Below are 15,379 nucleotides of genomic sequence, written 5' to 3' on the forward strand. Positions count from 1 at the left end.
GTCTCTCACCTGATGAACCATGTCTTGCTTCGGCGCAGGGAAGGGAATTGGTTATTGCGCTGAGCCTCCACGTGGTTTGATGGTCTGTCATTTGAGGAACCTGCATAGTGCGTACCTGCCAAGTGCAAACGAAATGATTCGCGAGCAAACGCATGCCTAGCAGCTGAACGCAAGTTTTGGAGCGATCACACTTGACAGATATGCAGGCTAGCACGTTATGAAACTATTTAGACTTGAGTGGTTACTAAACACAGCAGGTGAAGGAATACTGGAACTCGACATAACATGACATTGTCGCACGCAAGCAGGCAGGGGGGGGGGGAACAGATGCATGTGCAGCAAGGCAGCAGATGCCTCTTCGCAAATCTACAACGGAACATCAACGGATACACTTAAATCTAATGAAAGGCTGAGCTAATGGTGTAAACCTTTTATTGACTTCCATCTTATTGTTGGGACATGGCACTTCTATCCCTCATCTCAGTGGGTACAAGCCCACGCATGTATACAACAAAAGGGTCTCACGCACGGAAATGATACCCAAAAAACGGAAAGAGCATATCAGCACAAAAAAACTATGAAGATTACAGTGTGGCCAAGTGTTTGAAGACGCTGCTTCGGATCATTATGAGGTCAAATTCGATGAATGTCTTGCGGTATCAACAGCGCACCATAATCATCTGCCATTACCTGCAATAAAGGAAAAGTTCCAGCATTTTATACTATTGACAATAAAAAAAAATGGTCTCGAATAAAATATATAGGGACAAGCATAGTTGTGGGGATGATAAGTATCATCTTACCTTGTATTGCTGACCATGAAACGTATATTCGACAAGCAGTAGCTTTGGATCTCCAGGGCAAGGATCATAGAAGCCCATTATTCCAGACTTCTTTATCCCCTCATGAAGCTGTGGGTGGAAGACAAACGGCATTCAGTCGGACCACACACATGCTATTTCTCAAATGGTTTGACCTTACTTAATCGTAAGTGCAATGGATCACAGCCAAATTAGGGATGTAAAATATGTTGAAATGTAACCTAGCACAGGAGTAAAGGTAGCATGCAATAAACTCATAACCATAAACTTTTGTAATACTCCCTCATTATTTATTAAAGCACCCATCATTCTAGGATTTAAAAGTTTGACCAACCAACAATTAGACCAATAAAATGGCGGTCACATGACCTAGATTTTATTGGTCAAATTGTTGGCTAAACTGAATTTTGAAATCATCAGGGGCCTTGAGTAGAGCAACTATGAGTTGACGTTGACTTCTTGTGAGGCCCATATAAAGGTCCTCCTAACTAATAGGATAGGTCACACAGTAGATTCATGATCTCATTAATTTAAGTAATGAGGAATGAAGCTGTATCATATGTGGATATCTGAGAGACGATTAGTGGCACATGCAATATGGAGATTAAATTTGGTTTTCCTATGCACATGAATTTAGGAGACAAAACCTATAAATAAAATGGATACTGTCAAGCTATTAAAATTCCTGTCCTAATGGAAGCCACAAAATATTCCTTCAATATTAGAGCATGAACATAATAAGCCTAGTACAGTATTGATCTAACAAATCCTGTAAAACTTTCTTAAACACTCTTCCTGCAACATTGCCGGCAAATAGAAAGGCAAACCAGACGAGGAAGTACACGACACAAACAATCAAGGATTTTGTTAAATGCTAGGTTAATAACTTAATATTTCACATAAATAACTTACGCTTATCAGCAGTATGATTGGAACATACCTTGAGCTGACCTGCCTCAGTCACGAGGAAGTTCAGTGGGATCGTCACATCTAATACTTGTGAAGCAATATTATCATCTATGTCACTCAATTCACTACTCTCTTTGATTTTTTTACGATCGCCATATAGAGCTTTTGTGATTACCAAACCGTCATTCTCCAGCTGTTTATTCTTCTTCCGATTGGAGACAGGTTCCAACAATCTTTGTGCTTTTTTAGCTGCTTGTCTAGCTTCTGTTAGCTATACAGGAAAAGACATGTTCAATTAGTAGATGATACGGGAAAAGTTGTATCAAAAAGATACTCCATGTGACAACAAGAAAGCCAGTGTTGCCAATGCAGTTGAGGGATATATTTCAAAGCTAGATGCTGCAAATAATAGAAACTCGGAAACAACAAGAGGATTGTTCCATTCTAACAAGTGAAAAGCAGTTTACCTGTATCTACATACATATGAAATAATGTTAAATTAAGAGAAGTAAATGGCCGTGTGTATTGACCTAGCATGTTACAGCCAAATTTGGCAAATATTCCTAAAGAAGATTATATGTGAAGACTCAAAACACAAAAGGTAACTAAGCTGCCCTTTATGACATGGAAGTACATCAGCTCGTAAATAAGCAAGAACAAGCAACCGATTCTACCTGTGTAGACAAGCTATCCATTTTTTCAAGTGTCTTCTGTTTTTCTCTCTTTAGATAGTAAGGCTTCACAACATATGTCTGTCAAACAATAAGAAGCCACAGCTTGGCTTTAGTTAAAAATTACAGATGCAGCAAAGGTAGCAAAAGTGAGCAACCTTATCTGCATACAACTATCAGCCTATCACATATGTTGTCAGCCAGGGTAAGAACGGAAGTAGTTCAGGGAATATTAGAACCTGAAGTAAGAAATATAGTGTTGAAGGAATAGCAAATGCACCGGTGACAAATAACGCATTGAGGTCAGTTGAAAGCAAGACCTGCATAGTTAGTGAAGGAGTCAGTGAAATCCGACAAGTTTATGACAGAGGGGGAGCATGTTGGTAAAACTTCCCCACTGTGTCACAGGGAACCATAACTGCAAGTAAATGACTTTGCCTTATAGTTCGTAACATTTATGCTACATGTACATCAATAATAATAATAATATTTATTATTATTATCATTATTACAGGAAGGACTCAAAGGTGGAATATCTCAACTTACTGGGATAACTAACTTTTGCCCAGCACGATTTAACTCAAATCTCCAAGAGACACCCTGCATCAGAAACGAAGGGATCTCAGCAAATAATTGATCTAGCTTTTTGAACACATCAAGTAGCATGAGTTTTCTCCAAACTAGCGAAACTGTTACATAAGATGAAACACAGCTAAAAATACATGTTCTTGAATGCATGATTGTCGCATGTACCAAATATGAACTGCAGTTTCCTAGTAACAATGCATATTCTCATTTTTGTATTGGACAAACAGTGAACATGCATGAGTTGTTTGCTTTATCCATTACCAATTAGCATAGGCATGAATCAGTAGTTGGTATGGTGTTTTTTATTATGTTGACTCAAGGAGAGACAAAATAAAGAGACACATGGAGAATCCATCCTTAGTTAGCAGATTCACCTGGATTCCTATATTATACAGCATCCTTACTGTACTGAACTCTGATATCCGCCTCCCCCCTCCAATTTCAAAATCAAGGGCCGTGCTGCAAATAAGCAGTTCAAGAGAGATGAGAAAGAAATTACAAATTCACATACTGGGTTATCAAAAAAAAGTGCATGGCCAGAAATAATTGAGATCAAAATGGTATATACCTCCCAACTCTACCAGCAACACGACCATGCGACTTGGAAGAGAAATGATGGGTGTAATGAGCAGATGCACCGAAGGAATTGGTACCAATCTGGAAAGAAAAAGAAGTATAGTTAATATAGGAAACAGTCTTCAAAAGGCAAAGTAATGTAAATGGTGAACCACCGGTGATAAGATAAATACACAATGAATCTTGAAGTCAGTAAACTCAAACCATTCAAATTAAATCAACAAGCGCAAATTCTGTTTCAGTGTTTAACTACAGGCAAGACATACGAAAGCCAAACCAAACAGACGTAATTACATGTTCAGTGGTCCACAGTTAACCAAAAAGACCAGTGCATTGCTATATTATCTTATTTTAAGGCCCTACACAAAATATTGACAACTCGGAGTTGAACCTAAGTAGAAAAAAATGCATATGCTTCCATCAAGTACTGAATAATTAATTCCATGGCAATACGATCAATTTTGACGTTTTAAATTGCTTTTCGGTACCTGCTGCTATACCAACTACAGCTAGCTTCAGAGTAAAATGAGGAGCTTTTGAGATAACTAAAGTAAGTGTGTCTTCTTGGAGTGTCAAACATGAAATACATTGGGGAACTATGCAAAAGAAAGAAAAAAAATGCAGACGATCATTCGGAACAGAAAAATATCACACTACGTAGAACTAAGAAAAAATGTTGCACGACCTTTGAATGTCAACTATATGTTTCAAAAGAATTCTGTCAATTGTTTACTTATAAACAACTGAGTTGGTTTTCTAAATAAGATTTACGGCTGAGTTGTTTTTGCAAAGAGCAGTACCTTTACTTCTCCTGTCGCAGAAAACTTTTCGTCCTTCTTTTGCCATCCCACAGATATATTTGATTCATTACCAAGGACAAGTTGTATCTGCAGGTTGGGAAAAAGTAAAGTAACGCAGGCAAAAAAAAAAAGATCAGCATCAGCTTATCCACACAAAAGATAGAAAAATGAAGCATAGGGACAGTTCATCCATGGTTTCAATAACAGAGCTGTATAATCACAAGCATACTACATTAAGATAACAGGAATAACTATGTCAAGATGACACTCTGGAGCATAAATCAGAGAACTAAAGTAGGGAAAATTTGGATCCGTGGAACTTGAAAATTGAAAATAATCTGTGCCACTAAAACTCATTATCCAGCAAGGTACCAGCCCTAAGTTCTGGGCATGGGTTGAAAATGGGATCAAATATGGCATAGTTTCTGGGCATGGACTGGAAATGGGATTGCATGATAAGTGTTAGGTATGCGTTATCTGTAAGATGTAGTTGACAGTATGTACTGGACATGGATCAAATTTGGGATAATTTAAAGTAAAATGATATAGTCATGCATATACAATATAACTGTGACATGTTAGCTGTATATGTCTAGAAGTTTGCACGACAACCATAATCGGCTAGAGGAGGTTTGCACTGCAAATACAAAACTAGACAATGTATTAAAAATAAAAATAAAGATAGTGGTTTGCATGATGATAAACTCCAAGGCATTTCTTCCACATCTGTCGTTGACAATATAATTATGAAGGCATGTACATATTGTAATCGTGTCTCTTGGAGAGCTAAGTTACTCATATTGTTTTCTAAGCTTTAAGTAACAACTTACTAATATTATGTTAGTCATGTAACGCAAATAAAATGTTTCAGACACATGAAAAGAGCATTAAAGGGGACATACATTGCCAACAGTGTTTTCAGATAATTGGCGGGTCCAGCCATTTGACAGGTTGATAGATCCGTCTCTCAATGAGAGAGCAAGTCCGGAAGTTGCTGTTGAATTTGGTGAAATCTGACTGAAGTGGGTAACACCAAATAATTATGATATGATATGCAATGTGCAAGGAGATAGAAATAGGAAAGGAAAACAAAGAAAAGACAAATTCTCACCGAAATGTCTGTACTCCAATAAGGGAACGTAATCCAACTGTTGCCATAAAGTCAATCGAAGAAACTGAAGACAACTGGTGCCGCAGCACAGCGGTTGCTGCACCAGTTCCAGCTGCACCATTGACGACCAAATTTCCACCAACAGTGACAGTGTTTAGCTTGGATACTGGCAGCTCAATTTGACTAGACATTCCCATTCTAGCAATTTCAAAATCAATAATTAAATCATAGTACTCCTGAAGAATATGCAAACTACAGAAGTTAATAATGACATATAAGTAGTTGACAGACAATATCTATGTCCAGAGGTTAATATGTTTATTAGATATTTAGACTTTAAACTCTTGAAGTGTCAAAGCACTCAGAATTGGAGGAAAATTGTAAGGTAATAATCATCAAGTGCCGAATGAGTGTAAGTTTCTGCAAGGAAAGCCCTCTTAATCTATATTAAAAATGGAGATGGCTTCAGTCCACCGAAGGTATATACACTTAAATCATGTCCCATCGTCAACAAGAATGTTGAAGAATGTGAAACAACATCACCGAATGGTTTCATCAACAAAATTATTTATTGGCATAACAAGCCTACTGATTAATAATTCCCTACATGGGATTGCCAAAGTCACTACTGACGCTACTCTTGTGAGTTGCAGGGTTGAACCTGAACTTAGAGACACCATAAATTCTTTTGTAGAAAGTTTGAGAGTCTAGAGGATAAACAGTACGAACCATGGTATAACCAAGAACCAAACAGAAATTGGCTTCTAAACTACTCGTATGTTGGAAACCTCCCACTGCATCTGAATGGACAGAGAATAACACATGCAATAAAATGAAGAAGACTTTGTACCCTTTCATGATGTTGTCGCCATCCAAATATTGTGGCACAGAGAAATTAGCAATTACTGATCCAGTGGATCGAGCATGGACGAAAAATTTCTCTTCCTCCTTACGGCGTCGCAGCTCGTCCAACTGCCTTTTTATTTCCTCTGGTTTATTTAGCTTGGGGCCAAGTTCCAGGCCGGAATTTAAACCTTCCATACCATAGATATCATAGATCTGTCTTTTGTTCTCATCCGATAGTACCTCATATGCATCACGTATTCGCTGAAAGTTTTCAGTTGCCACATCTTTCATCTATACAGGCGGAGAAGAAACGAAAGAAGATCTTAGTTAGGTAGGAACAATTGAGGAATGTAACTGTAGCACATGAGTAGTTCAACAAAATGCTGATAGCATAAGTGCAAGAATCTAACTGGCAGAAGATGAAATTTTGTTTTCTACAATGGATGTTGGGGTTGGCGGGTAACGACCAGTCCCCTATGTAATTTCTATTCACCAAAGGTAGTTCCTCGGAATATTGTTTTTTGCAGCAAACTGATATTATAGGAAATCAGTTTTGGGTCTGATCAAAATATAGCTAGCAAAATGTTCATGTGCGCATTTCTACATTAGCGATGTAAAAAAATTCAATCATGTGGCACATCAATCACCCTATCAATACAATAGTCAAACGGCTAAGACATCTTCAAAACAAGATGTTGGTGGAGGAGCGGTGGTATCGGAGACGACCAATCGAGCATCATAACCGAATCCGGTATTCATAGGAGTAAAGAACATGTGAACAGGATAGCAACATGCCAACATACAGAGCCCAGTACAATTAGATAAGTTGCTATTTTCCATTTTCTGACAGTACCATGTAACGAACAACGATCTGTCCTTTTCCAGACTGACCAGCACAAAATATAGCTTCATTCATTCATCCTGACAAAATTTGTGCGCAATGGAATCTGCATTTTCCAATCTCTTGCTATGAGTCTATGTTAACCCTTAGCTTCATGAACATTGTTTGACCCTTCCCTTTGATGTCTACTCTTGGCGGATAAGGGAAAATCGCTACAAACTATAGCCCTGAACTGATTCAGACCAACCAAAGCGTAATCCAAACAGAAGGTTAGTCTGGATCAAACCCGTGAAAACTAAATGCTTAACGACTTCAATACAATCAAATTCGGACGCCAATTTGCTCACCACATCGTTTCAAGCTACCGCGATGGGTGGCAACCCTAAGCTACCACCACTAGGCAGCAACCATTCTCAGCTCTCGCGAATCGAATCGCAGCGGCAGCGTGCAGAGAGGGAGGGGTTGAGGGGGGATGGGGGTGGGGGTGGGGAGATAACCTGGGGGTCCTGGTACTTGTCGGGGTGGTAGATTTGAGCGTATTGGCGGTAGGCCCTGCGGATTTCCTCGTCGGAGGACTCCGGGGAGAGGTGGAGCAGCGCGTAGAGCTCCCTCCCGTCCTCCGGCTCCGGCTCCGGCGCCATCGCGGCGTGCGGCTGCGGCGGCGGCGGCTTGCCTGGCGCGGTGGGGGTTGAATAAGCGGAAGGCTTTGTGGAAGCGAGGGTTTATGGCGATGCTTTTTGGCGGATTTGGTCGGGATTAATGGGAGCTCTGCGATTTCTACTTCTGCCGCAAGACATCAGGAAGAAGAAGAAATTGTACTGCCGTTCACTTTTCTTCTCTGAGACATGTGCTTCCGTTTTCTCGTATAGGTAACGTAGAAACGGAGAGTACGTCATCACCGTGAGAAAATAGGGTACCGTCCTGCCGAGAGACTAAATGGGCCAGTCATTCAGGCCCATTTGAAATAATGCCGAGGTATATAAAAAACAAGGCGCTCCCTTTTTTTATAGGGATTAGCTCTCTTTATTATCATTCCCTTCGATTCATAATAATTGTCAAGCGACAAGTAATATGAATCGGAGGGATTATTAGAATAGAATGATCCTGTTTTAACATCTATAATAGAATGGATCCTCATCAAAACATCTATACCTAATACTCCCATTTCGCCATTTTAATGATTGTGCAAGCACGTTGTAGGTGTGATACCACAACCTTACCCAGCGATAGGAGACCCTGACATGGTGGGAGGCCCAGTATGTGGGCGAGACGGGAGGCTCTGATTGGGGGCAACGCGGCCTTGCAATCGATGGGTAGCTAGAGCTCATATGCCCTGGAGAAATAATTATGCTCCTACCCTTCGGAACAACAAAAGGCGCCTAAGGCTAGAATAAGCTTTTTTTCATTAGTTGAATGAAATGGAAAGCCCCATGAAGACGACTATGCGACGCGGGCAGGACGTGAAATGTCACTCCCTCCAAACTTGAGTGCACTATGCGGGAAAACGGAAATCTTTCCCGTGTAATGGTTATATGCAAATTTTGGGACTCTTTTGAGATTTTCTGCATAAAAAATTCCAGGCAAGACCTTTATGCAATTTTTTTTTGCCTGAAACCTCATGCCTTTTGCGGTATCTTCAAGAGATGCTATAATATCATTTTTGGACATGTGCTGCCTTTCCACGAGGAGAACATGGAAACACTTTTTTTTTATTGTGGCTTTCCGCAGACTTGCCAAGTTTCAAACTCATGATTCCACAAATTACAGTAAAGAAGTTTGAAACCAAAACTCGGATGACAAACCTAACAAGCTTTGGGACTCCAAATACGAAACCAAGCATCGCAGAACACGTGATTCAGAGACATTTCTGCCTCATTGGATTCGTTCTAAACACGGCACCGGACCAAATTTCCAGCAACACCAGATCCATTCATTCATCCATATCCATATGCAACAGATTCCACAGCAGATAATAGGATACCGTACCACAACGGAACCCTAACAGACCTAAGCATCAGACACCCAAGAGAACACCCTACGAATCTTGAGGCTCAGCCTCCGAAGCCGTAGAGGGTGCGGCCCTGGCGCTTGAGCGCGTAGATGACGTCCATGGCGGTGAGGGTCTTGCGGCGCGCGTGCTCGGTGTAGGTGACGGCGTCGCGGATGACGTTCTCAGGAAGATCTTGAGCACGCCGCGTGTCTCCTCGTAGATGAGCCCGGAGATGCGCTTCACGCTGATACGTCTCAAACGTATCTATAATTTCTTATGTTCCATGCTACTTTTATGATGATACTCACATGTTTTATACACACTTTATGTCATTATTATGCATTTTCCGACACTAACCTATTGACGAGATGCCGAAGAGCCAATTGTTGTTTTCTGCTGTTTTTGGTTTCAGAAATTCTACAAAGGAAATATTCTCGGAATTGGACGAAATCAACGTCGAGGGTCTTATTTTTCCACGAAGCTTCCAGAAGACCGAAGGGGATACGAAGTGGGGCCACGAGGTGGCCAGACCATAAGGCGGCGCGGCCAGGGAGGGGCCCGCGCCACCCTATGGTGTGGGCCCCTCGTCAGCCCTCCGACTCTGCCCTTCCGCCTACTTATAACCTTCGTCGCGAAAACCGCTGTACCGAGAGCCACGATACGGAAAACCTTCCAGAGACGCCGCCGCCGCCAATCCCATCTCGTGGGATTCAGGAGATCGCCTCCGGCACCCTGTGATACGTCCAATTTGCATCACTATTTTATATCATAATTTGTTGTTATTCATTGATATATTTCATATTGGGACACAATACTTATGTTATTTCATCTATTTTGCATGTTTCATCATTATTGGAGGATCAAGCACCGGAGCCGAGTTCTGTTTGGAAAAAGCACCGTCGTAACGCAATATTTCGGAAGATCAAGCTGTGGAAGGAAATTATACCAAAAATCCTAATTTTCAAGATGACGAAGGAAGCGGAAGGTGGAGCCATGTGGCCCCAGGGTGGGCCCACACCATAGGGCGGCGCGGCCCATGGCCGGGCCGCGCCACCATGTGGTGTGGGGGCCCCACAGCCCCTTTCGCCTCCTTTTCTTCGTGAAACCCTTCGTCCCGAAAACCTAAGCCACAGGGGGTACCTCGCGAAGAGTTACAGCCGCCTCTGCGGGGCGGAGAACACCAGAGAGAAAAGAGCTCTCCGGCGGGCAGGAATCCGCCGGGGAAATTCCCTCCGGGAGGGGGAAATCGACGCCATCGTCACCGTCATCGAGCTGGACATCATCTCCATCACCATCACCATCATCTCCACCATCATCACCGCCGTCTCCACCGCTGGACACCGTCACCGCCGTAGCAATTTGGGTTTGATCTTGATTGTTTGATAGGGGAAACTCTCCCGGTATCGATCTCTACTTGTTGTTGATGCTATTGAGTGAAACCATTGAACCAAGTTTATGTTCAGATTGTTATTCATCATCATATCACCTCTGATCATGTTCCATATGATGTCTCGTGAGTAGTTCGTTTAGTTCTTGAGGACATGGGTGAAGTCTAAATGTTAGTAGTGAACTATGGTTGAGTAATATTCAATGGTATGATATTTAAGTTGTGGTGTTATTCTTGTAGTGGTGTCATGTGAACGTCGACTACATGACACTTCACCATTTATGGGCCTAGGGAAATGCATCTTGTATTCGTTTGTCAATTGCGGGGTTGCCGGAGTGACAGAAACCTAAACCCCCGTTGGTATATCGATGCAGGAGGGATAGCAGGATCTCAGAGTTTAAGGTTGTGGTTAGATTTATTCTTAATTACTTTCTTGTAGTTGCGGATGCTTGCAAGGGGTATAATCACAAGTATGTATTAGTCCTAGGAAGGGCAGTGCATTAGCATAGGTTCACCCACACAACACTTATCATAACAATGAAGATTATTTAGCCGTATGTAGCGAAAGCACTAGACTAAAATCCCGTGTGTCCTCGAGAACGTTTGGTCATTATAAGTAAACAAACCGGCTTGTCCTTTGTGCTAAAAAGGATTGGGCCACTCGCTGCAATTGTTACTCTCGCACTTTATTTACTCGTACTTTATTCAACTGTTACATCAAAACCCCCTGAATACTTATCTGTGAGCATTTACAGTGAATCCTTCATCGAAACTGCTTGTCAACACCTTCTGCTCCTCGTTGGGATCGACATTCTTACTTATCGAAAATACTACGATACACCCCCTATACTTGTGGGTCATCAAGACTATTTTCTGGCGCCGTTGCCGGGGAGGCATAGCTCTACTCATAAGTTCACCTGGGGAGTACACTCTACCTCTCTCTCTGTTTTATTTTATTTTGTTTTGCTTGGTTTACTTTTTCCTAGTTTACTTGTGCTTAGTTTATTTCTGTCTAGTATTACTTTGCTTAGTTTACTTTTGTCTAGTTTATTCCAGTTTTGTTTTATTTTCCTCATATACCCAAAAATCCATAAAAAATTGAAAAACCTAAAAATTAAAAACGGCTGTTATGGGAGAACCAACAACCTACTTGGAGCTTATAGAATGTTATAATAATTATAGAGAATCAAGAACTGGTAAAATAATGAGTGCTATGATAGAAAAATTGAATACAATGGCTAGAATCTTGCTTAGACGCCATGATATAAACTGTTGCTCTCAACAGGATACTAAACATCTTAAATTTCAATGTGGCTTTAGTGAGGAATTTTTAATTAAGAGCTATAATCGGAATTGCTATATTCATTATGGGTTCGAAGAGGTAGAACAATTTGTCTTATTTATGGGAGCCTCCGAGATAGAATCCTTCATGGTTGAGAATAATGAAACTTGTGCTATTTGTAAGGACCTTAAAGATTATGTCTCTACCATCCTTAATTCTTGCATAGAATGCTACAGTAGGAATCCTTATATCCTTGATTATAAAGAGAGACACATTAATGCACAAGAATGCACTCACAATTTGCAGGAACCGGTGGAAGAAGAAATTGAGGAACCTGAAAGCTCATTGGATGAAAAAGAGGAGGAAATTGATGAACCTGAAAGCTCATTGGATGAAAAAGAAGAGGAGAGCGATGAACAAAAGGAGGAAGAATGGATTAGCTACCCATGCCAACCTTCTAATGAGAGTAACTCTTTATCTCTTACACTATTTGATTGTCCTCCATGCTTACCGAAAGAGGTTGAATGTTATGTTCCTGTGGATTCTCTTGAAATACTACCTATGAGTAAAACTTGTGAAAATAATTATGCTACTGTTATTTATGATAATCCATGCTACTTTGATAAATCTTATGATAATGCTTTGTTTGTGCCTGATGTCGAAATGCATGGTACTAAAGAATTTTGCTTAGCAAATGTTTATGATAAAGCTCTAGATGATGGCCCTATGTTACTTGATACTATTAATTGTACTACTAATGAAAATGGGATTGGAGAGTTCTTGACTTATTCTATGAGTCCCATATCTCTTGAGATTGATCAACTACCTTGTTATATTATTAATAAAAGTAAGTTTGAAAGTTTTAAATCCACTATTCTTGAACTTGATAAAAATTATATGTTTGTGGATCATGAAAAGTATGCTGCATGTGATAGTTATATTGTTGAGTTTATTCATGAAGCTACTGAAAATTATTATGAGAGAGGAAAATATGGTTGTAGAAATTTGCATGGTACTAAAACACCTCTCTATGTGCTTAAAATTTTGAAGTTACACTTGTTCTATCTTCCTATGCTTGTTACTTTGCTTTTCATGAACTTGTTTATTTACAAGATTCCTATGCATAGGAAGCATGTTAGACTTAAATGTGTTTTGAATTTGCTTTTTGATGCTCTCTTTTGCCTCAATTCCTATTTCTTGCGAGTGCATCATTAAAACAGCTGAGCCCATCTTAATGGCTATAAAGAAAGTAACTTCTTGGGAGATAACCCATGTGTTATTTTGCTACAGTACTTTGTTTTATATTTGTGTCTTGGAAGTTGTTTACTACTGTAGCAACCTCTCCTTATCTTAGTTTTGTGTTTTGTTGTGCCAAGTGAAGCCTCTAATCGAAGGTTGATACTAGATTTGGATTTCTGCGCAGAAACAGATTTCTATCTGTCACGAATCTGGGCTGTTTTCTCTGTCGAAAAATCAGAAAAATATGCCAATTTACGTGCGTGTTCCTCAGATATGTACGCAACTTTCATTAGTTTTGAGTTTTCTGATTTGAGCAACGGAAGTATTTTATTAAAATTCGTATTTACTGGCTGTTCTGTTTTGGCAGATTCTGTCTCTGTTTTTTGCATTGTCTCTTGCGGACTTTAAGCGAGGTTTTCTAGATGTAGAGGGCTATAGCTAATGTTTTATTGAGTTCTTGCAATGTGCCACTACAGGACCAAGGTGGATTCAAATTTTTTGAGTACTAACCCCTCTAATGAAGTTTATGAGAAGTTTGGTGTGAATGAAGTTTTCAAGGGTCAAGAGAGGAGGATGATATATGATCAAGAAGAGTGAAAAGTCTAAGCTTGGGGATGCCCCCGTGGTTCATCCCTGCATATTTCAAGAAGACTCAAGTGTCTAAGCTTGGGGATGCCCAAGGCATCCCCTTCTTCATCAACTTATCAGGTTCCTCCCCTGAAACTATATTTTTATTCAGTCACATCATATGTGCTTTACTTGGAGCGTCTGTGTGTTTATTTTTCGTTTTGTTATGTTTGAATAAGATCGGATCCTAGCAATCCTTGTTTGGGAGAGAGACACGCTCCGCTTTTTCATATGAACACTTGTTCTTCGTTTTACTTTTAATGTTCAATGATAAAAGTTGGAAGCTACAATACTTATCTTTATTTGGTTGGAAAAGGAAAATGCCTCATATGTCTTGGATAATTTGATACTTGGCAATTGTTTTGAGCTCTCAAGTAGATCATAAGTTTTTGCATGTAGTTTAAACCTATTAGTGGAGAACTACCGTAAAGCTTGTTAAAATTGGTTTGCATAATTGATCTCTCTTAAGGTCTAGATATTTTCTGGTAAAAGTGTTTGAGCAACAAGGAAGACAGTGTAGAGTATTATAATGCTTGCAATATGTTCTTATGTAAGTTTTGCTGTACCGGTTCATACTTGTGTTTGCTTCAAACAACCTTGCTAGCCTAAGCCTTGTACTGAGAGGAAATGCTTCTCGTGCATCCAAAACCTTGAGCCAAAACCTATGCCATTTGTGTCCACCATACCTACCTACTATGTGGTATTTCCTGCCATTCCAAAGTAAATTGCTTGAGTGCTACCTTTAAACAATTCAAAATGCACCTCAATTTGTGTTAATGTTTTATAGCTCATGAGGAAGTATGTGGTGTTTAGATTTCAACCTTGTCATTTACTTTTGACGGACTCTCATATGGACTAGTGGCACATCCGCTTATCCAATAATTTTGCAAAAAGAGCTGGCAATGGGATTCCCAGTCCCGAATTAATTAATTTAAATAGACACTCCTCCATGGTATGTGATTGTTGGACGGCACCCGAAGGATTCGGTTAGCCATGGCTTGTGTAAGCAAAGGTGGGGAGGAGTGTCATCATCATAATAAAACTAAAATAAAAAGGCACTCCTTCATGGTATGAGATTGTTGGCAGGCACCCGAGGATTCGGTTAGCCATGGTTTGTGTAAGAAAGGTTGGAAGGAGTGCCAAATAAATATGCAATAATTCATGGGAGCCGCTCTTGGAAGTCCGGTTGGCGAGGTAGTTGGTGTACCCATTACCATTCGTTGACAACAACAAACACCTCTCAAAATAATTTTACTCCTGATTTCAAAAATGAAAAGCTCTAGCACAAATATAGCAATCAATGCTTCCCTCTGAAGGGCCATTCTTTTACTTTATGTTGAGTCAGTTTACCCATTTCCTCCCATCTTAGAAGCAAACACTTGTGTCAACTGTGCATTGATTCTTACATACTTGCATATTTGCATTCATCATATTACTCTATGTTGACAATATCCATGAGATATACATGTTGAAAGTTGAAAGCAACCGCTGAAACTTAAATCTTCCTTTGTGTTGCTTCGATGCCTTTACTTTGAATTTATTGCTTTATGAGTTAACTCTTGTGCAAGACTTTTGATGCTTGTCTTGAAAGTACTATTCATGAAAAGTTTTGCTATGTGTTATCTACTTGTTAGCAACTATAGATCATTGCCTTGAGTCACTTCATTCATTTCATATGCTTTGTAATAGTA

At 40.1% G+C, this 15,379-nt stretch overlaps 1 protein-coding gene across 1 annotated transcript; it reads right to left on the minus strand.

Annotated features, from left to right (window-relative positions):
• Positions 1–410: 410 nt before the first annotated feature.
• Positions 411–7,984, minus strand: LOC127305642 (chaperone protein dnaJ 13). Its single transcript, XM_051336152.1, has 13 exons — positions 7,661–7,984; positions 6,327–6,613; positions 5,477–5,674; positions 5,268–5,382; positions 4,366–4,452; positions 3,558–3,646; positions 3,364–3,448; positions 2,948–3,001; positions 2,641–2,721; positions 2,405–2,482; positions 1,762–2,001; positions 804–911; positions 411–690 (listed from the first exon to the last, which is right to left on the minus strand). The coding sequence occupies exons 1-13, from the start codon at positions 7,802–7,804 to the stop codon at positions 634–636; spliced, it is 1,623 nt and encodes a 540-aa protein (XP_051192112.1). The 5' UTR covers positions 7,805–7,984; the 3' UTR covers positions 411–633.
• Positions 7,985–15,379: the final 7,395 nt, after the last annotated feature.

Source organism: Lolium perenne, chromosome 1 (genome assembly GCF_019359855.2).
Source record: "Lolium perenne isolate Kyuss_39 chromosome 1, Kyuss_2.0, whole genome shotgun sequence".
Taxonomy (NCBI): domain Eukaryota; kingdom Viridiplantae; phylum Streptophyta; class Magnoliopsida; order Poales; family Poaceae; genus Lolium; species Lolium perenne.

Coding starts and splice junctions, on each gene's coding strand:
- LOC127305642 (XM_051336152.1), bottom strand. CDS start 7,804: ATGGCGCCGGAGCCGGAGCCGGAGGACGGGAGGGAGCTCTACGCGCTG. Junction 2,002..2,404: donor TGGATAGCTTGTCTACACAG/GTAGAATCGGTT, acceptor TTTCCTGTATAG/CTAACAGAAGCTAGACAAGC. Junction 691..803: donor TTCATGGTCAGCAATACAAG/GTAAGATGATAC, acceptor CCTTTATTGCAG/GTAATGGCAGATGATTATGG.